This window comes from Sus scrofa, chromosome 3 (genome assembly GCF_000003025.6).
Source record: "Sus scrofa isolate TJ Tabasco breed Duroc chromosome 3, Sscrofa11.1, whole genome shotgun sequence".
Classification (NCBI taxonomy): Eukaryota; Metazoa; Chordata; class Mammalia; order Artiodactyla; family Suidae; genus Sus; species Sus scrofa.
In genome coordinates this window covers 26344757-26365674 of record NC_010445.4, presented here as the reverse complement: position 1 = coordinate 26365674, position 20918 = coordinate 26344757, and the positions used below count along the sequence as shown (strand labels likewise).

Here is a 20918-nt window from a genome sequence, read left to right as displayed (position 1 = left end):
AATTACATTCTGGAATTCAGTTCACTGCATGGTATCTCCAGGTATTTTGGGGGTTGACAGACGATTTTAAATTTCTTCTTAGCCCTTTTCTCTATTTTTTAAATTTTCTACAAAGAACATTATTAATATTATTATATCCACTTTACTGTTAGTGTGAACGTATTGATGCAAATTGGTTTCTTGACGAGAGGGCTGGGGAGGTGAGATTTAGCAACGTATTTCATAATTTTTTTTTTTTTCTTTTGGCCGCCACACAGTATATTAGCGCTCCCGGGCCAGCGATCAGATCCGGGTGGCAGTGGCGACCTTTGTTGCAGCTGTGGTAATGCCAGGTCCTTTAACCCACTATGCCAGGCTGGGGATTGAACCTGAGTCCTGGCACTGCAGATATCAATACCGTTGAGCCACAGCAAGAACTCCACGTATTTCACACTTCTAAAAGTTATTCACCAGTTCCCTGGTGGTCTAGTTGTTGGGACTCCTGGCTCTCACCACTGCGGCCCAGGATTCAACTCCTGCTCTGGAACTGAAATCAAAACTATATCCGGTCTGTTAATGTAGACTCATCAATTGTAACAAACCGTAGCACTCTGGGGGAATGTGGCAGCAGAGGGTATATAGGAAATCTACTTTCCTCACTTTTGCTGTGAACCTAAAACTGCTCTAAGAAAATAAACTAAGAAAAAATTTTGGTGGACATTTTAATAAATGCATATCCATTGATATAGCAATCCTCCTTCTACAACTCTATTGAACAGAAATAATTTTTTGAATGTGTAATCTGTATGAGGGCCAAAAAAAATCAAAGATGCACATCTGGAAGGATGTATAACAAAATGTCCAGTAATGGTAACTTCAGAGGGTTGGAGGTGAGAAGGGGGCTTTCATGTTCTACTTTACACCTTTGGATTATATGTATCTTTTATCCAAGTTATTGCAAAACATTTAAGGCGTTCCCAAGTGGCTTAGTGGTTCAAGGATCCATGTTGTCACTGCCGACTGCTGTAGTGTGGATGCCATCCCTAGCTCAGGAATTTCTGCATGCCTTGGGCATGGGTGGGGCCAAAAAATCCCCACATTTAACATACACTGCCATTGTAAAGTAATTGAAGTTGCTAATTGTTTTCAAATTACTTTAATACAGTGCAGGAATTTAATAGTTTATGATCAACTCTTATATAACTTTTTATTATTTTATTTGTCTCTCTAGGGCCACACCCTTGGCATATGGAAGTTCCCAGGTGGGGGGTCAAATTGGAGCTATAGTTGCCACCCTACACCACAGCCACAGCAACTCGGGATCCAAGCCACGACTGCGGCCAACACCACAGCTCGAGGCAAGGCCAGACCCTTAATCCACTGAGCGAGTCCAGGGATCAAACCTGCATCCTCAAGGATGGTAGTCAGATTGGTTACTATTGAGCCACTACGGGAACTCCTATATAAGTTTTTAAACCCAAATATCTGGTGAAGGTGAGGATGATATAACATTCTCATGTACAGCTCCTGAGTGTAAATCTGGCTCTCAAAAGCCTTAAAATATTCTAAACCTTGGCTATATAATCCCATTTCAGGTCTCTAAAAGAAAAAAAAATGGAAAAAAAATGTTGACGTAGACTTATGGATGTTGGAGTTATTTATTATCAGGAATATTTGGAAACAAAATATCAAGCAGCAAAGGAATGTTAAAAAAAATTGTGATCCATCTGCATGATATTATATTATGTAGCCCATTGAAGTACTTATAAAGAACTTTGGATAGGAGTTCCCGTCGTGGCTCAGTGGTTAGTGAATCTGACTGGCATTCATGAGGACTCAGGTGTGATCCCTGGCCTCGCTCAGTGGGTTAAGGATCTGGCATTGCCTTGAGCTGTGGTGTAGGTCGCAGACACAGCTCAGATCCCACGCTGCAGTAGCTGTGGCTGTGGCTGTGGCTGGCAGCTACAGCTCCAATTTGACCTCCAGCCTGGGAACCTCCATATGCCAAGAGTGTGACCCTAAAAACCAAAAAAAAAAAAAAAAAAACCAAAAAAACCCAAAAAACAAAACTTTGGATAAAATAAGAAAACAGTCATGAAAAAGAAATGAGAATATCATTTTTTTTCTTTCTTTTCTTTTCATTCTTCCTCCCTTTCTCTGCACTTTCTACCTTAAAAGGAATTTTGCCAAGATTACCAGCGGCTGTCCAAAAATGCTATTTTTTTCTCTATAGCTTTCAGTGTTCTCTGTATTTTCTATAATAAACAAGCAGTTTTGCAATGAGAAAACATTTCACAAAAAGCTTATTATTTCCTAATTCGGTCCTCAAAAATAAAAGTCAGTCTCTGTATTATTGTTATTTTTTGTCTTTTGTCTTTCTAGGCTGCACCTGCCGGCATATGGAGGTTCCCAGGCTAGGGGTCTAATCGGAGCTGTAGCTGCCAGCCTACACCACAGCCACAGCAACACCAGATCCGAGCCACATCTTCGATCTACACCACAGCTCACAGCAACACCGGATCCTCAACCAACTGAGCGAGGCCAGGGATCGAACCCGAAACCTCATGGTTCCTACTTGGATTCATTTTCCACTGCACCACGATGGGAACTCCCAGTATTATTTTTTGAATTTAAAGAGAAGGGTACTTTATCTCACAAAAGTGAAGATACCTGTACAAAATTACACAATTAAGCAAGTAATTGAGCCATTCCATGTCCCATTCATCGGAAGAAAATAAACCAAATGAAATTTAGTAATAAAGCCATACCCTATATAAAGAAGATATATTCAGAAACTGTCTTCCTAGGGATCAGATCTTGCAGTGCCACTCCAGCAAAATTAACTACTTTTGTAGACTCAAAAAAAAAAAAAAAGCACAATCTAAAATTTGAGAGTTAAGTTTTATTGGGGCAAAATGAGGACTATAGCCCAGGAGGCAAATAGCTTTGAAATATGGCTCTAAAGAGGTGGGGGGAATATCAGTGTACATGGAATTTTGGTGTCAGGGGAGGTACATGAATCCAAGCACACATTTTTACAGAAGGTTACTACTAGTCACGAGGAGCAGATGTCACCATGAAGGATTTTAGTACTTTTCTAGATAAGAGGAGATGCAAAAATTGGGCTCATACAATCTCCTGAAAATATCTAACTACCTGAAGACCTGTCCTGCCAGTTTTCCCAGAGCACAGAGTGCCTCCATCCTGCTCTCCACCCTGAGCTCTTTCAAGGGGTGTTGAGGGTTGGCAATTGCAGCTCTCATGATTCAAGCCAGCAGAGCTAGCTGGCCAGTGCCAATCTCAAGTTCACACTTTCTTCTCCAATATTTATGCCAGTGTGTATTTGCAATCAGATACGCAGCTGTAGGAATTTACTTTGCTCACTTAAGAGTTAATGCAAACTAAAGACTTGCCTAAATGGATTCTTCTCTTTGCTGGGATGAGAATATTTTCTGTGGCTGCAAGAAAGTGCAAGGCAGGAGTTCCCGCCATGGCTCAGCAGTTATAAACCCTACTAGTATCCAGGAGGACTAGGCTTTGATCTCTGGCCTTGCTCAGTTGGGTTAAAGATCCGGCATTGCCTTGAGCTGTGGTATGGGTCACAGACGTGGCTCTGATCTGGCTTTGTTGTGGCTGTCGTGTAGGCTGGCAGCTACAGCTCCGATGTGACCCTTAGCCTGGAAATTTCCATATGCTGCCCTAAAAAGACACAGGAAAAAAAAAAAAAAAAAAAAAAGCAAGGCTGCCTTGATAAAGAACAAGAACCTGAAGCCAAGTAGGGTAGAACAGAGAAAAGAGAAGTGTTGGATGGAGTTCCTGTAATGGCTCAGTGGTTAACAGACCGGACTAGCATCCGTGAGGACTCGGGTTCGATCTCTGGCCTTGCTCAGTGGGTTAAGGATCCGGCGTTGCTGTGAGCTGTGTAGGCTGCAGATGCAGCTCAGATCTGGTGTTGCTATGGCCGTGCTGTAGGCCAGTGGTTACAGTGCCAATTCAACCCCTAGCCTGGGAACCTCCATATGCCGTGGGTGTGGCCCTAAAAACAAACAAACAAAAAACCAGAGAGAGAGAGAAGTGTCTGCATGAATTCTAAAAATTCCAGCTCCTAGTGTTTGTATGGAGTGTGTGTCTGGGGGGCAGGGGGCGGCAAGGAATGACTGAAAACAAACTTAAGTATCCCGAAGTGGGAAAGTGATTAAGCAAGTACACACAATGGAAGAATGCCATGTAGTCATTAAAAAGAATGAGTAGCTACTCTCCATATAAAGATCTTCAAGATGCTGTTAAGGAGAAAAAAAAGGAGATGTCATAAATAACTAACTGAATACCACACATACAACTACAGATACATTATCTGCTTGAAAATGTATTATAATCTTCCGGGAGAATAAAATAAGCATAATTAGCAGTGATTCCCAGAGGTTCTCTTGTGGTGCATTGGGTTAAGGATACAGCGTTGTCCCTGCAGCAGCTTAGGTGGCTGCCATGGCTCAGGTTCGATCCCTGGCCCAGGAACTTCCACATGCCTCGGGCACGGAGTGTGTGGGGAGGGGAAGCAGGGGTTCCCTCTGGTAGGATGGGGAGTGGTTGAAATAACTTTGTCTTTTAAGTTTCAAACACACACACAGCCCTCCTTGGCTTCATCTTAAAGCTCTCATTTGACGATTTTCTATAATTAAATACTTCTTTCATCTCTCTGATTCTAGCAAAAGGCAAAGAGCAGCTTTACCGACTGTTATAGTTTATAGTGTTCCATGATCACTTGATTGCCGACAAAACGCCTCCAAGAATGCAAATACACACCAGGCCATTTTCAAACCTTCCAGACACAATTTAATCAGTAGTTTTAATGCACATTCGTTAGAGCTGCACTTGAACATTTATAGAGACATCACCTGCAGTTATTAAAGTTATCCAAATATATAAAAACATTCAAGTAAGAAGTAGGCAAATTAGCAGCATGTAACTAAATTGAATATATTAGCACATTTCAGTGTACTAGGGAAAGAAAACACAGCTTTCATCTCACTCTCTCTCTCTCTCTCTCTCTCTCTCTCACACACACACACACATACAGAAAACTTGACTGTTCTCAGAAGCATGGTAAAGGCAAGGATGCTATACATACAAATGCTCTAGACAAAAATGTCAACAATTAGAACTTTTTAAAAGTGAGAATGGAATGAGCTTTTTGTGTGCTTGAAATTCCCTGACACTAGCTATTGGACTTAAAAATTCATAAACCTTAACAAGACAGGAAAAGCTTGAACAGCTCAGCAGTCTCAGAGGATATCAAAAAATATCCAGGAGTTCCCATCATGGCACAGCAGAAACAAATCCGACTAGGAACCATGAGGTTGTGGGTTCGATCCCTGGCCTCACTCAGTGGGTTGAGGATCCGGCGTTGCCATGAGCTGTGGTGTAGGTTACTGACGTGGCTTGGATCTGGCTTTGCTGTGGTTGTGGTGTAGGCCAGAGGCTACAGCTCTGATTAGACCCCTAACCTGGGAACCTCCATATACCGCAGGTGTGGCCCTCAAAAGACAAAAAAAAAAAAGACCAAAAAAAAAAAAATCCAGTGTTCATACTAACTGTGGAGGTGCAAAATGAAAGGTCTGGCAAAGGGACAAATACATTGAAATGCATAAACCGTGGTAAGCTTGCTTTTGCTCCTCAGAGCAAGACGTCAACCATCTTTGAGTAACGGGGGGACGGGGCTAAGGGTGGGAACCCGTCTTTACAGCAGCAGCTTTTTAATACCTGCCTCCACCTTAAAATTCCAGGCTACCCCAGGAAAGGTCTGGAGCCCATGAAAGGATGCAAAACAATGGAAGAAGGGCACACAGGGTCTGTTACAAACCTACAGTGCTTTGAAGGAGACACTGACGGTATCACCATGAGAACATTACATTAGCATTACATTAGGCTTATATTCCAAGGTTTAAAGCTATCAATTTCATGTCAGCTTATGATGAGGTATTTATTGCATCGGGTTTTTACGGTAATGGAAATCTCAAGAGAGACTCTGCATGTTTTGTCAGATAAAACTAAAAATTTTAAGCACAAGGAAACAACCATCCACCCTTAAAAACACGAACATGTGTGTTTAAGATGTCAGCATTTGGTCTAGTTGGGTGCACCTGCACCTGGCTGGCCTGTGGCTGCAACCCACGTGCCCAAACACTTGTGCACATAAACCCACAACTCAAATACTGGATGGCTCTTTCCAGCCTGGCTCTGAAGTATTAGTGCAGGAAGGGAAAGGGTATTTGGAGAAATGAGAGACAAATTGCCTCTGCCAAGTCTTCAAATGCAGGACTAGGAGGGAACGGAAGGCGTGTGGATAATGGGGTGATGAAAGGAACTTCCCCTGAGTAATGAGGCTACAGCAAATGCCCAGGGAGCCATCCTGCAGCTGTTTGCCTCATCTTCACTCAGGTCCTTGCTTATTATTCACAGCACAAGACGGGCTTTTTTCTCTCTTATCATGTTGGTGAAATTATATAACCATCCTCTCTATGCTCCCATTATGTTCCAAACATCACTAAAATCCGGGTGGGATTTCTCCATTCAAAAAAAAAAAAAAAAAAAAAGGCTCCAGATCCCTGGCCTTGCTCAGTAGGTTAAGGATCCAGTGTTGCTGTGGCTGTGGTATAGGCCAGTAGCTGCAGCTCTGATTCAACCCCTAGCCTGGGAACTTCCACATGCTTTGGGTACAGCCCTAAAAAGAAAAAAAAACAAAAAACAAAAAAAAGAAATTAATGTTAGAAGTTTCCTTTGTGGCTCAGTGGTTAACGAATCTGACTAGCATCCATGAGGACTCGGGTTCGATCCCTGACCTCATGCAGTGGGTTAAGGATCCGGCGTTGCCGTGAGCTGTGGTGTTGCCGAGAGCTGTGGTGTAGGTCGCAGATGCTGCTTGGATCCCACTTTGTTGTGGCTGTGGCCGTAAGCCAGTGGCTACAGCTCTGATTCGACCCCTAGCCTGGGAACCACCATATGCCACGGGTGTGGCCCTAAAAAAAAAAAAAAAAAACCAAAACAAACAAACAAACAAAAAGGCTCCAGTTTAAGTCTATAGAACTGAATTCAAGACAGTCCCTACTTCTAAGAAGTAGAAGGGACACGTCTCGGCCTAAAGCCCTAGATCCTGGTTCAGAAGAACCCAGGCTCACAGACAGAGAACCCCTGCAGTTAACTTCAAAAGACAATACAAATAAGCTTGTAGAAATATAAATGGTCTCTTGAATTTTGGCAGGAAAGCATCAACAGCTTCCTAAGTCTGTGTCGACCTGTCCCTGAGCTACTGGGTCCCAGGCAAAGACAGAGCCTTGACCTGGCGTTTCTAAGTCCCTAAAGCCCTAAATAGGGGCTGGGGGATGTAAAAACCGGCCATGGATGGAGCCACTTTCAGGAAAGCCCCAAACTCCAGAAAAATATATTTAAAAATTTTCACTAAAATCCCAGGTGGGCTTTGTAGGCTGGCAGGTCACCAGCCAGCTTTTATGCCCCAAGCAGCAGCATCTCGCCATCATTCTAGCCGGTTCCTCATATCCCTCTGGGCTTCTGTTAGTTTCTGGATTAGATAACGCTTGTCACGACTTTCCTGAAAACAGAGAGAGATTCAAGAGCACATTCAAAATATCTGTTAACAGGGAGTTCCCGTCGTGGCTCAGTGGTTAACGAATCCGACTAGGAACCAAAAGGTTGCGGGTTTGATCCCTGGCCTTGCTCAGTGGGTTAAGGATCCGGCGTTGCCATGAGCTGTGGTGTAGGTTGCCGACTCAGCTCAGATCCCGAGTTGCTGTGGCTGTGGTGTAGGCCGGCGGCTATAGCTCTGATTCGACCCCTAGGCTGGGAACTCCATATGCCGTGGGAGCGGCCCAAGAAACGGCAAAAAGACAAAAAAACAAAAAACAAACAAAAATATCTGTTAACAAATATTAGAAATGACAACACCAGATCCTTAACCCGCTGAGCCACAAGGGAACTCCTTTATCTTTTTTCTTTAAGGACTGAGCAGTCTCCCTTCTTCATCTCAGTATCCCAGCCCAGGACAAGGATATACATGTTGAGGGAATGAATGAAGCAGGAGGAGCCTAAGCCTGAAGGCTGAGTTCGAGGGCAGTGGTGATGGGAGCATCCCACCCCTTCCTGGGAAAAACACCACATTCCTTTCAGGGTCCTGGGTAAATGCTGCCGGCCTTGACCCCCAGGACCGATGCTTCCTTACCAGAGACAGCTGCTCCCGAAGCTGCAGGACCACCCGCTTGTGTGCTCCGGCGAGGGCGATGAAGTAAAACATGACGAGGCTGCAACGCAAGGCGAGAGGCCATCACGGAGTGCGCAGCACCTGCAGGTCCCTGCAGATAACCTGTCACACTTTGTCTGGGACAGTTTTATGAAGGATGGAAGGGAGGGAGAGAGGGAAAGAAAGAAAGAGAGAGAGAGAGAGAGAGAGAGAGAGAAAGAAAGAAAGAAAGAAAGAGAGAAAGAAAGAAAGAAAGAAAGAAGGAAGGAAGGAAGGAAAGAAGGAAGGAAAGAAGGAAAGAAGGAAAGAAGGAAAGAAGGAAAGAAAGAAAGAAAGAAAGAAAGAAAGAAGGAAAGAAGGAAAGAAAGAAAGAAGGAAGGAAAGAAAGAAAGAAGGAAAGAAGGAAAGAAAGAAGGAAAGAAAGAAAGAAAGAAGGAAGGAAAGAAAGAAAGAAGGAAAGAAAGAAAGAAAGAAGGAAAGAAAGAAAGAAAGAAGGAAAGAAAGAAGGAAAGAAGGAAAGAAAGAAAGAAAGGAAAGAAAGAAGGAAAGAAAGAAAGAAAGAAGGAAAGAAAGAGAAAGAAGAGAGAGCAAGAAAGAAAAAAAAAGACAGACAGGAAAGAAAAAAAAAAGCAGAAGCAAGGGAATGGGGGAACGAGGGAGGGAAGGCAGGGAGGGAGCGAGGGAGGAGGAAGGAAAACCCTCATCTCTTCCAAGCAGAGGGCATCAGAAACAGCCCAAGGGGTTTTAGTTGGCAGTGGCCACAGAGCCCGATGCCAGTCTGCCTTCTAAGTTAATATCAAGAGCAGCTGCTGCTCCCCTGGCACACGATGTGAGAGGAGAGAGAGGAGGAGACGGTCCGAAAGTCGGCTGACAAGGAATCAACTGGCTGTGGATGATCCCTGGGGAACCTCTCTGGCCTCAGTTTCCTCATCTGCTAAATGGGGATATAGTAAAACCTAGTGATAACAAGCCTAAGATAATACAATTGTGAATTCTATTTTTTTTTTCTTAATGGCCACACATATGGCACATGGCAGTTCCCAGGCTAGGGACTGAATGTGAGCCACCGCTGTGACCTATGCCTCACAGAGGTATGCCTTGTGGCAACGCTGGCTCCTTTAACCCACTGTGCAGGGCCAGGGATCAAATCTGTTCCTCTGCAGTGACCTGAGCTGCTGCAGTTGGATTCTGGAAGTTCCCAGGCTAGGGGTCACATCGGAGCTGTGGCTGCTGGCCTACGCCATAGTCACAGCAACACGGGATCCTTAACCCACTGAGCGAGGCCAGGGATCCAACATGCATCCTCATGGTTACTAGTCAGGTTCGTAACCCTCTGAGCCACAATGGAAATGCCAATTCTTTCCTTCTTTTATTTTATTATTATTATTATTATTATTATCTTTTTGTCTTTTGAGGGCGACACCCGCAGCATATGGAGGTTCCCAGGCTATATACCACAGCCACAGCAACGCAGGATCTGAGCTGTGTCTGAGACCTACACCACAGCTCATGGCAACGCTGGATCCTGAATCCACTGAGCGAGGCCAGGGATCGAATCTGCAACCTCATGGTTCTTAGTTGGATTCATTAACCACTGAGCCATGACGGGAACTCTCCCTCTTTTTTTTTTTTTATTTAAATGTATTTATGGGATAATACAATTTTGAATAAAAGCAACTAGCAATAGGCTCTTGCTTTCCGTTCAGCCCTGGGCCTCCGATGGCGGTGACTGAGGATATTTGGGAAGAGGGGTAAGTGGGACAGAGGGCAAGGCCCCCAGGAAAACAGCAGGCAACCCCATCCATGAAGGGGAAGTGGCAGCCTGTCCAATCTCCGCAGAAAGGGCTGAGGACACGAGGGCCACTGGACTCAGTGACGTCAATCTTCTCTTCTAGAAGTCCCCAGGACCAAGGACAAGAATGACCCCCAAAGATGTGGAAGGCGGATCAGGTAACCACCACCAGATGGTGCCAGACAAACCACGGCTGGGGTGAATTAGGATGGAGCAGCCGCATTCCCAGACCTTCAGAATTCCAGGCTAATCAGCTGCAACCCCCACATCATTCTTTTGTCTTTTTAGGGCCGCACCCGTAGCATATGGAAGTTCCCAGACTAGGGGTTGAATCGGAGCTGTAACGGCCAGCCTATACCACAACCACAGCAATGCCAGATCCGAGCCACATCTGTGACCTACACCACAGTTCCTGGCAATGCCAGGTCCTTATCCCACTGAGCGAGGCCAGGGATCGAACCCGCATCCTCATGGATGCTGTCAGATTCATTTCCACTGTGCCACGATGGAGACTCCACATCCATTTTATTAATATCAAAAGTTTCTTGCCTTCAACACATGAATTTCTTGACCCCCTTCATACATTATGGCGGGGTTGGATAGTAATAATATCTACATTGTAAGAGAACTGTGGTGACTACATGAGTTAGTACATGGAAACTACAGTCAGTTCCACTTATTTGTTCTGAGTTACCTTGTGGCACGGCATGTTAAGAAATTGACACAGTGCCCACAAGGATGAGGGTTTGATCCCTGGCCTCACTCAGTGGGTTAAGGATCTGGCATTGCCACAAGATCACAGATGCGGCTCGGAGCCGGTGTTGCTGTGGCTATGGCATAGGCTGGCAGCTCCAGCTCCGATTCAACCCCTAGCCTTGGAACGTCCATATGCTGCAGGGGCAGCCTTAAAAAAAAAAATTTCATATATTGAAATCCGGATACCAAAGTGATGGTATTAGTAGGTGGGACCTTTGGGAGGTGATTAGGCCATGACGACAGAGCTCACAAATGGGATTTGTAGAAGGGACTCTGGAGAGCACCCTAGGCCCTTTTGCCATATGAGGATAACAAAAGTCTATAAGCCGGAAAAGGATCCTCACCCCACCATGCTGGTACCTTGACCTTGGACTTCCAGCCTCCAGAACATGAGAAATAAATTTCTGTTATTCATAAGCCACCCAGGCTGTGACAGTTTGTGACAACAGCTCAAATGAGCTGAGATACTGTGCATCAGACCACTCAAATCTGTGGCTCCTCTATGTCCACAAATAACCACTAAAAACCACCGCTAGAACTGATTTGCAGGTTACAAAAATATCTTAAGGGGACGTGGGACGGATGTACTGGGGGTCTGGGACTGGCATATGCACTGAGGCTTATGGGATGACTGGCCAACGGAGACCTGCTGTGCAGCTCAGGGAACTATCCGATATTCTGTAATAATCCATGTGGGAAAAGAATCTGAAAGAGAATGGATGTGTGGGGAGTTCCCGTTATGGCTCAGGGGAAACATATCTGACTAGAATCCATGAGGACGCAGGTTCGACCCCTGGCCTTGCTCAATGGGTTAAGGATCTGCCGTTGCCATGAGCTGTGGTGTAGGTCACCGATGAGGCTCAGATCTGGCGTCGCTGTGGCTGTGGTGCAGGCTGGTAGCTGTAGCTCTGATTGGACCCCTAGCCTGGGAATCTTCATATACCATGGGCGTGGCCCTAAAAAGACAAAAAAAAAAAAAAAAGAGAGAGAGAGAGAGAGAGAATGGATAGGTATAGGTATGACTGAATCACTTTGCCAAATAGCAGAACTTATCACAACCTTGCAAATCAACTATATAGTTCAATACAACTTAAAGATTTTAGCTAGTCGGCAATTTGGAATACAGAAAAAAATGTGGCATCTATGAATAATGAGACTGGACTGTAGTTAGAACAAGGCCAAGTACAAAGCAAACCTGCAACACACACTTGTGGTCAGAACTGAACACTCAAAATGAATCGCTGCACAAAGACCCTCGTCACCTCTGCACACTCCGCTTGTCCTTTACCGAGATGTCATCAAGTGTCAGGTCCTCTTCTAAGCACTTTACAAGCCTCACTACATGTCCTTCTTCTCATAGCCCCTCAAGGTGTGTGCCACCCTAATTGCCATTTTCCAGGTGAGGAAACAGAGGCTCAGAGAGGCTGTGTGATGACCTGAGGCCACACAGCTTATAAGTGGCAGAGCCAGAGTTCAAGTGCATGTGCCTGGTCTGTTGCTCTTTTCTCAGTCCAGGTGTCAGTTCCTTTTGCAAAGTGCAACTAATTTTGTGAATGATCAGTAATATGAATAACAGGCAATAACGACTGGGTTTTATTTTATAAGTCAGGCATCTGGCAAAAGGGCCTGACATGTGGGATCTCCATGAACCTGCTCGATGAGTTACTTACTGCAGGAAGAACGACTATTATTATCATTGAGAGATGGGACAGTGAGGCTCAGAGAGCCACTTGGGGGACCACGTCAAGGGTAACAGATGAGGTCCATCGCCGGGGTGGGGGAGAGGAGCCCACCAGCCACAGCAGGAAATACTTGGGGAATATTTTCCACCAGCCGGTCCTCACTCACCAGATGATCATGAAGAAAGGCACTGCGAAGGCTTCCGAGGTGATGCCGTGGACCAGGGACTGCAGCGAGCTGGGAAAGGTGTTCACCGTCTTGGGGACCACTTCCCAGGTGGTGTTGAAGTTGGTGTACGGCCCACAGGCTTTGGAGGAAGGGATGCTGCAGAAACAAAGAGCATGGGGCTCAGGTCCAGGCTGGCAGCGCGGGAGGAGGGTCCCTCCACTGAGCACTCACGAAGCACCTGCAGGGACCCGCGAGGCACCACCTGAGCTCAAGGGCTTTCTGGGATATTCTGGTGAAAAATACCGACCCTGGGGAGTTCCCATCGTGGCTCAGTGGAAATGAATCCCATTAGTATCCACGAGGACATGGGTTCGATCCCTGGCCTCCCTCGGGGGGTTAAGGATTGGGCATTGCCATGAGCTGTCGTGTAGGTCGCAGACGCGGCTGGGATCCCGCGTTGCTGTGGCTGTGGTGTAGCCCAGTGGCTATAGCTCTGATTGGACCCCTAATCTGGGAACCTCTTTATGCCAAGGGTATGGCCCTAAAAAAAAAAGATTAAAAAAAATGCTGACCCCCCCCAACCCAAATCTCATCAAGTCTCTAGACTGGACATTCAGTTTACAGGAAATTGAGGACAGAAGGTCAAGTGAAATGACACCTTAAGAATAACAGACACGTTCAGAAGGTGGGGAGTCTACTGTTCAGTTTCTTAATTTAGAGGTGACAAGACTGACCTGGACTCTGAAGAATCAAAGGTTAAAAGAGACTAAAGGGACAAAACAGCTGAAAGATCCTCATTTAAAAATGAAACTATACTGGAGTACCCCTGTGGCTCAGTGGGTTAAGGACCTGGCATCATCACTACCGTGGCTCAGGTTGTTCCTACAGCACAGGTTCAATCTCTGGCCCAGGGACTTCCACACGCTACAGTTGTGGCTAAAAAGGAAAAAAATAAATAAAGTTATAAACATAGAAGGCTATTTTGGAATAACTGGAGAAATTTGAAAATGGTAGGACTATGATATTGGCATTGGTTTTCTTAGGTATGATAATCTTATTGTGGATACACAAGAAGGAGACGGTCCTTGTTTATAGGAACTGTGTGTTCAAGTATCAGGAATGAAATGTCACTGGAGTTCCCACTGTGGCACAATGGGATCAGTGGCATCTCTGCAGCACCAGGACGAAGTTTCAATCCCTGGCCTGACACAGTGGGTTAAAGGATCTGGCATTGCTGCAGCTGTGGGGTAGGTTGCAGCTGTGGCTCAGATATGATCCCTGGCCCTGGAATTCCAAATGCCATGGGACAGCCAAAAAAAGAAAGAAAGAAAGAAATGTCAGGTACCTATAATTTCAAATGGATCATCATCACACATACAAAATCTATGCATAGAAAGAAAACAGATAGCGGAAGGCAACAATTACAATTGTACGAGGGCAATTATAACAATTGAGACATGCAGGTAAAGGGTATATAAGTTTTCACTGTTGCTATTTCTTTCAGCTTTTCTATAGATACGAAATTTTTGAAAATAAAAAGTAGGGGAGTTCCTGTCGTGGCGCAGCAGAAACGAATCCGACTAGGAATCATGAGGTTGCGGGTTCGATTCCTGGCCTCGCTCAGTGGGGTAAGGATCCGGCGTTGCCCTGAGCTCTAGTGTAGGTCACAGAAGAGGCGGGGATCCGGTGTTGCTGTGACTGTGGAGTAGGCCAGAGGCTACAGCTCTGATTGGACCCCTAGCCTGGGAACCTCCGTATGCTGCAGGTGCGGCCCTCAAAAGACAAAACACACACACACACAAAAAAAAAAAAAAAAGAAAGAAAGAAAAGAAAAAGTAGGGAAAAAGTAAACTCACAACGGAAAAAAATGAAATTAAGGCTTACAAAGAACACGTCACAAAGTCTGTGAGGGAATTTTCTACTGAAGTTCTATTTTTAATGATAAAAATAGATTCCTGGAACCAACCTAAATGTTGTTTCAGGAAACAGATGAACAATTGTTGATCCACTCACGCGGTGGAATACTCCAGAACCCCTGAGAGACACACAGAGGTATGACGATCTCCAAGACAGAAATGAAGTAGTTAGGAAATAGGATTGGAAAACGAATCCTAGTTTTTTAATCTTTTATCCTTTTTGAATTTTGTGCCATTTGAATGTATTACTTATTTTTTTAAAAAATCAAAGCTAAAAAATAGAGTTGAAAGAATGGGAGTTCTATAGGTGCTGGCCTGGAAAAGGGCACAATATAAAGGTAAGTGAAAAAAATTAAGCTGCCAAACAGGATTATTCTATATGTTTTTTAACAAATAAATACACCTTTCTTAATAGATTTTCAAAAGTGTTTGTAAAATGTTAAGAGTGGTTACGTTACCTCTTAGAGGGGCTACGTTATCACTTTAATTACCCTTTTCTGTACGGTTTGAATTTCTCTCTATAAGTAACATTATCATCTATGGCTGCTTTCAGAAACCATATGGGCCACGCAGCCTAAGTCATTTTCTCTCTTTCCAGCCTCTGGTGTAAAAGGTTATAAAACAAGGAATTGTGTCCAGTGTGGCATCACTGGGGTTTGAACCCTCAGTCCTGAGGGTTTTGGCTCTTCCCAAACTGCCGCACTAGACGGAATTCCTTGTGCCACGTCTGAATCATCTTTATACCCCTGGCACCTAGCACAGTGCCTGGCACACAGATGAAACCCCAAGTCTTCTCAGTGACCATGTATTATCTTCAAAAGCAGAAACAAGGAAATAATCCCAAAGGGGACTAGAAGAGAGGTCCTAGGGGAAGGGATCTGGGTAGGAGAGACCCATCCAACACCCTCAAAAACACAGCAACTCTTCAAGCTCAAGTTCAGGGGTGGACCAAGACATTTCTAGTATCCAGAGGAAAAACCCAAAGCAAAGGTGGGCCTGGCTGAGCCAGGAGCGACTTACTGACCTCTGTGGGGGGAGCACTACGAGGAAAGCCAATAAGGCACGCAATGAGAGTAGGAGTTCCCATTGTGGTTCGGTGGTGGTGAACCTGGCTAGGATCCGTGAGGATGTGGGTTTGATCCCCGGTCTTGCTCAATGGGCTAAGGAGCTGCAGTATAAGTCACAGACACAGCTCAGATCTGGCCTTGCTGTGCTGTGGTTGTGGTGCAGGCCAGCAGGTGCCACTCCGCCTTGACCCCTAGCCTGGGAACTTCCATATGCCGCAGGGGTGGCCTTAGAAAGACAAAAACAAAACAAAACAAAAAAAAAAACAAAAAAAACAAAAAACAATCAATGAGAGAAAGACAAATACCACATGATACCACTTGAATGTGGAATCTAAAATATGGCACAAGTGAATTTATCTACGAAACAGAAACAGCCGTGGGTACATAGAGAACAGATTTGTGGTTGCGGAGGGGAGGGAGGAGGAAGTGGATGGACTGGGAGTTTGGGGTTGGTAGATGCAAACTATTCCACTTAGCATGGATAAGCAATGAGGTCCTACTGGGTGCACAGGAATCTACACCCAATCTCTTGCCATAGACCATGACGGACGATTGCATGAGAGAAGGAATGCATGTGTTCGTGTGATTGGGTCACTGTGCTGTCCCAGCAGAAACTGACACAACCCTGTACATCAACTATACTCTAATAAACAAAATTAAGGAAAAAGAATGCAATGAAGCCTTTAACATGAAAGAAGGGCCTGTTGGGAAGTAAGGAAATGTTCTAGAAGACGAAGTCATATTTACCGTGCCATGCTGATGGTCAGAGGTATTATTGCCAAACACAGCCCGATCAACAACACCAACAGGAAGAAGAAATTAGAATTGGAGGCTCTGAACTGCCTGGGGGAGGGTCTGCAGGTGTAAATAAGACTGATCTAAGGGGAGAGGAAGAAAGAGGAAAATAAAATTGGTCAAACCTTTCTAGAGCTATAGAGCTGAACGTTCTACAGCAATATAGACCAAAATGAAAAAAAAAAAAAAAATAGGGTCAAAACATATGTATCGGTATTTACGGTTACCGTTGTTGAGAACAGGAAATAACTAGAAGCAACATAAGTAGCTAGCCATGAGGTTCCTTAAAGATTAAAGCACATCCATACAATGGAAAAACCATGTAGCCCTTTAAAAAAAAATGACAGAGAGCTTTATATCCTACATGGCGCTGTGAGGTGGAAAGGGTGGATTTCAAAACTCTGTATTGTATGATCTCATTTACATTTTTAAAAGTTTTTAAAAAACATTTTACTGTAAATTTCTTTTTTGCGACTTTAGTGAGGTATTCAGTTTCCTAATTTGTAAAATACAGACATATCCTATATATAAAATATACCCTATATATAAAACATAGAGCACATACCCTACTGCAAAGGGTATGTGTAAGGGAGTTCCCGTTGTGGCGCAGTGGTTAACGAATCTGACTAGGAACCATGAGGTTGCGGGTTCAGTCCCTGGCCTTGCTCAGTGGGTTAAGGATCCGGCATTGCCATGAGCTGTGGCGTAGGTTGCAGATGCAGCTTGGATCCCGCATTGCTGTGGCTGTGGCTGTGGCGTAGGCCAGCGGCTACAGCTCTGATTAGACCCCTAGCCTGGGAACCTCCATATGCCACGGGAGCGGCCCTAGAAAAGACAAAAAAACAAAAAAGCAAACAAAAAAACCACATGCACACAAAAACAAAAACAAAGGATATGAATAAGCATTATATGAACATCCATGCAAAGTCTTCAGCAGAATCGGGGCACAAAGTATTGCTACCATTTGTTGTTATTATTGTCATTACTATTAATGCTATTATTACTTCCATTTATGAATCCTCAGGGTTTGGCATAAGAGGTGATCAATAATTGTTGGGCTTGTTAACAGAGGGTTCCTCTGGCAGGAGGGACAGGATCCATATATGTATTGTCTAAATGTTTAACAGTGAGCATATATTGCTTCTATTTTAAAGAAAAAAGAAGTTTGGTTCCTAAGCCCAGGTAAGTCAGTCATCTGCAAGGCTATTTCACTCATTAAGAACTTAGTTCAGGGAATTCTCATCATGGCTCAGCAGTAATGAACCAGAGTAGTATCCATGAGGATGCGGGTTCGATCCCTGGCCTCGCTCAGTTGGTTAAGGATCCAGCATTGTGGTGAGCTGTGGCGTAGGTTGCAGACGCAGCTTGGATCTGGCATTACTGTGGCTGTGGCTGTGGTGTACGCTGCAGGCAGCTATAGCTCCAATTTGATTCCTAGCCTGGGAACTTCCACATGCCGCAGGTGCGGTGTTAAAAAGACAAACAAAAACAAAAACAGAAACTTAGTTCAGCTACAATATCCAGGGCCTGGGAGCTGTTTGAGGAGCTACCCAAATAACTGAGACCTGAAAAGAAATGAACTAAAATCCAAACAGAAAATGACAAAATTTTAGTTCATAAACCTTTTGTTAAACATCACCGAAATGGACCACTGTCAACGGATCAGTGACTTGCAACTCAACTCTTCGCTGGTTACATATGAAAACAATTCAACAGGAGCAAAACGACTTAAAAAAACTCTCAAAATGACAGAAGTGTGAAAATTCACTCAAAGTCTTTCTTTCCAGCATCAAAATATCTATCAAATAAGGAACGCAATTCCGATACAGCTGTTAGGATGTGGGTGGGCTCCAAGCCCATCACGTGCCGAACATCTTGCAAGGTCAAGGAGGGTCGAGGTTATGGACCACGCTCCTTACCTCTTTCACGTAAAAGATGATGATGAACTTCAGGGTGGCGACTGCAGGAAGGAGGGGCGAGAAGAAGGCACCGATCCAGCAAATGGTTTGTCCGTAAACGATCCCCAGGACGTTGTCGGGAATGGCGAACTCCTGCTGGCCCCAGCACTGGAACAGCTTCCAGGAGGAGCAGTAGGTCACGAGGATCCTGAAAACAAACAGGACAACTTCTCACCTGGACAACCAGTGTCTGCCAAGACACAGCCACCAAATCAGGGCTGTTTCCACGCATGTCTCATGGGCACTGGTTGCTCATACATCTGTAAGATGCAGAATATAATGAACTCTGGAATTATAGGCAGGCCATATGCAGCCTGGGGCGGGGGGGCGTCTCCACGACAGGGCCCATGGCTGTGAAAATGGCAAAAAGCACCCTTTCTGCTCCTTGTGCTCCCCTTCAATGGGGCACATTAGGGACAAGGGGGTGATGGCCTGGAGCTGTCTGAACGTCACCAGGGGGTTTTTAGGGGTTCCCAGGATGTGGAATCATCTAGTACTCTGTGAAGAGCAGTTGGGATGGGAGCCTACAGTGGGGGGACCCGGGGAGGGGGCGGGGCATGGAGGGAGAGGAGGGGGTGCCCCTCGCACTTACTTTCTGGGAAAATCCACAAAAAGCGTCACAGCCAAGATGATGATGAGGTCGAAGATCATCAGCTTGTACATCTCCTGCCCTACCTGGGTCTCCCAGCACTGAAACCAGAGAAAGGAGCCTGACTTGGAACAAAGAAAGCCAGGTCCTCCCGAGGCCATGTCCAGCCCCAACCCTGCTGCCTCCGGAAGCCATCAGCCGATGCTCCTCTGAGCTCCAGCCCAGACTTTGGTTTTCAAGACCTTAGAAGTGACGGCTGTGCCAGATTCTGCGACCCAGCATGAAAGTGGATGGAAAGTTCCCGTCGTGGCTCAGTGGAAATGAATCTGACTAGTATCCATGAGGACACGGGCTCGATCCCTGGCCTTGCTCAGTGGCTTGAGGATCCGGCGTTGCCGTGAGCTGTGTAAGTTGCAGATGTGACTCGGATCTAGCGTGGCTCTGGCTGTGGTGTAGGCTGGCAGCTGTGGCTCCGATTAGACCCCTAGCCTGGAAACCTCCATATGCTGCAGGTGGGGCCCTAAATAGCAAAGAAGGCAGGAAGGAAGGAAAGAAGGAAGGGGCTCGATGGGGTTCAAACCCTTGGCTTCAAGCGCCATCCTCTTGACCTTGATGCTATTACCCCGTGACCCACGGGCCAGGATGTGCCCATCCCTGCAGCCTCACCGGGTAGAGTTTCTGGTTGTAGCCACAGAGCTCACACGAGTAGTTGTCGCAGGATGTAATCTTGGAGCCCAGGGTGAACACCAGCACACAGATGGTGGCCAGCCGCATAAAGACACACCTGCAGGAAAGAGCAGGGGGATGGAGGATGAGAAAAGGAGGAATCGAGGCAGCCTGGCCCCTTGGACCGGGGTGTGGGGAAGCTGCCTTTCTCAACAGCAAACCTACAAATGGGCAGGGTTTCTATTTGGGATGATGAGCAAGTTCTGGAAACAGACAATGGTGATGATGGCAGAACACTGAGAATGTACAATTCTCTTGCCACGGAACTGTACCCTTCAAAGTGGCCAAGATGGTACATTCTATGTCATCTATATTTTATCACAATTTTTTTTTTCTTTTTACGGCTATACCTGTGGCATATCCAAGTTCCCTGGCTGGGGGTAGAATCAAAACGGCAGCTGCTGGGCTACACCATAGCCAAGCCACATCTGGGACCTACACTGCAGCCTGAGGCCAGGCTGGATTCTTAACCCACTGAGCGAGGCTAGGATCAACCTGCATCCTCAATCTTAACCCACAGAGCCACAATGGGAACTCCTACCACGATTTTTTTTTTTAAATGGCAGATTAAAAAAAAAAACAGACCAGAAAGCTGGGAACTCCTGAATCCATGACAACAGAGCCAGGCTCCAAACAATTTCTGGAAAGAACTAAATGCATCTTCTAAGTATCAGCTTTGAGAGACGGCTAACATATTGAGAAATGAAAAAACTGCACTTCAGAGTTTCCTGCTGATACAACTCTATTTTTATTTTTTATTTTTATTTATTTAATGGCTACACCCACAGCATATGGACATTCCCGGGCCAGGGACTGAATCTGAGCTGCAGCTGTGCTCTGCACCAGATCCTTTAACCCACTGCACCAGGCCAGGGATCACACCCACGCCTCTGCTGGGACCTGAGCCGCTGCAGTCTCAGATTCTTAACCCACTGTGCCACAGCAGGAATGCCACAACTCTATTTTTAAAAGAAAACAAAATGTGTGAAGTTGGCAAGAAAAATAGGAAGCATGCAAATGAGGGCTGCCAGGGAAAAAAGGATTCAAGTGAGGAGAGTGCTTTTTTTTTTTTTTTTCCAAGGGCCACACACATGGCATATGGAAGTTCCCAGGCTAGGGGTCGAATCAGAGCTACACCACAGGCACAGCAATGCCAGATCCTTAATGAGCAAGACCAGGGATCGAACCTGCATCCTCATGGATACTAGCCGGGTTCATTACCACTGAGTCACGACAGGAAC

General features: G+C 45.4%; 1 protein-coding gene across 3 annotated transcripts in view; it reads right to left on the bottom strand.

Annotated features, from left to right (window-relative positions):
- The window catches only part of TMC7 (transmembrane channel like 7), a 54712-nt gene continuing 38581 nt past the window's right edge, over positions 4788–20918 (bottom strand). For 2 of the 3 annotated variants that reach the window (XM_021086538.1, XM_021086540.1), the window contains 6 exons: positions 19618–19735; positions 18955–19052; positions 18324–18510; positions 16357–16487; positions 12627–12782; positions 7903–8291 (listed from right to left, as the gene is read on the bottom strand). In XM_021086538.1, the coding sequence (XP_020942197.1) occupies positions 8018–8291; positions 12627–12782; positions 16357–16487; positions 18324–18510; positions 18955–19052; positions 19618–19735 (964 nt within the window). In that variant the 3' untranslated portion in view covers positions 7903–8017. Of the gene's footprint in view, positions 7586–7902; positions 8292–12626; positions 12783–16356; positions 16488–18323; positions 18511–18954; positions 19053–19617; positions 19736–20918 lie in introns of those variants that run through there. The other variant, XM_021086539.1, reaches the window with a different exon arrangement.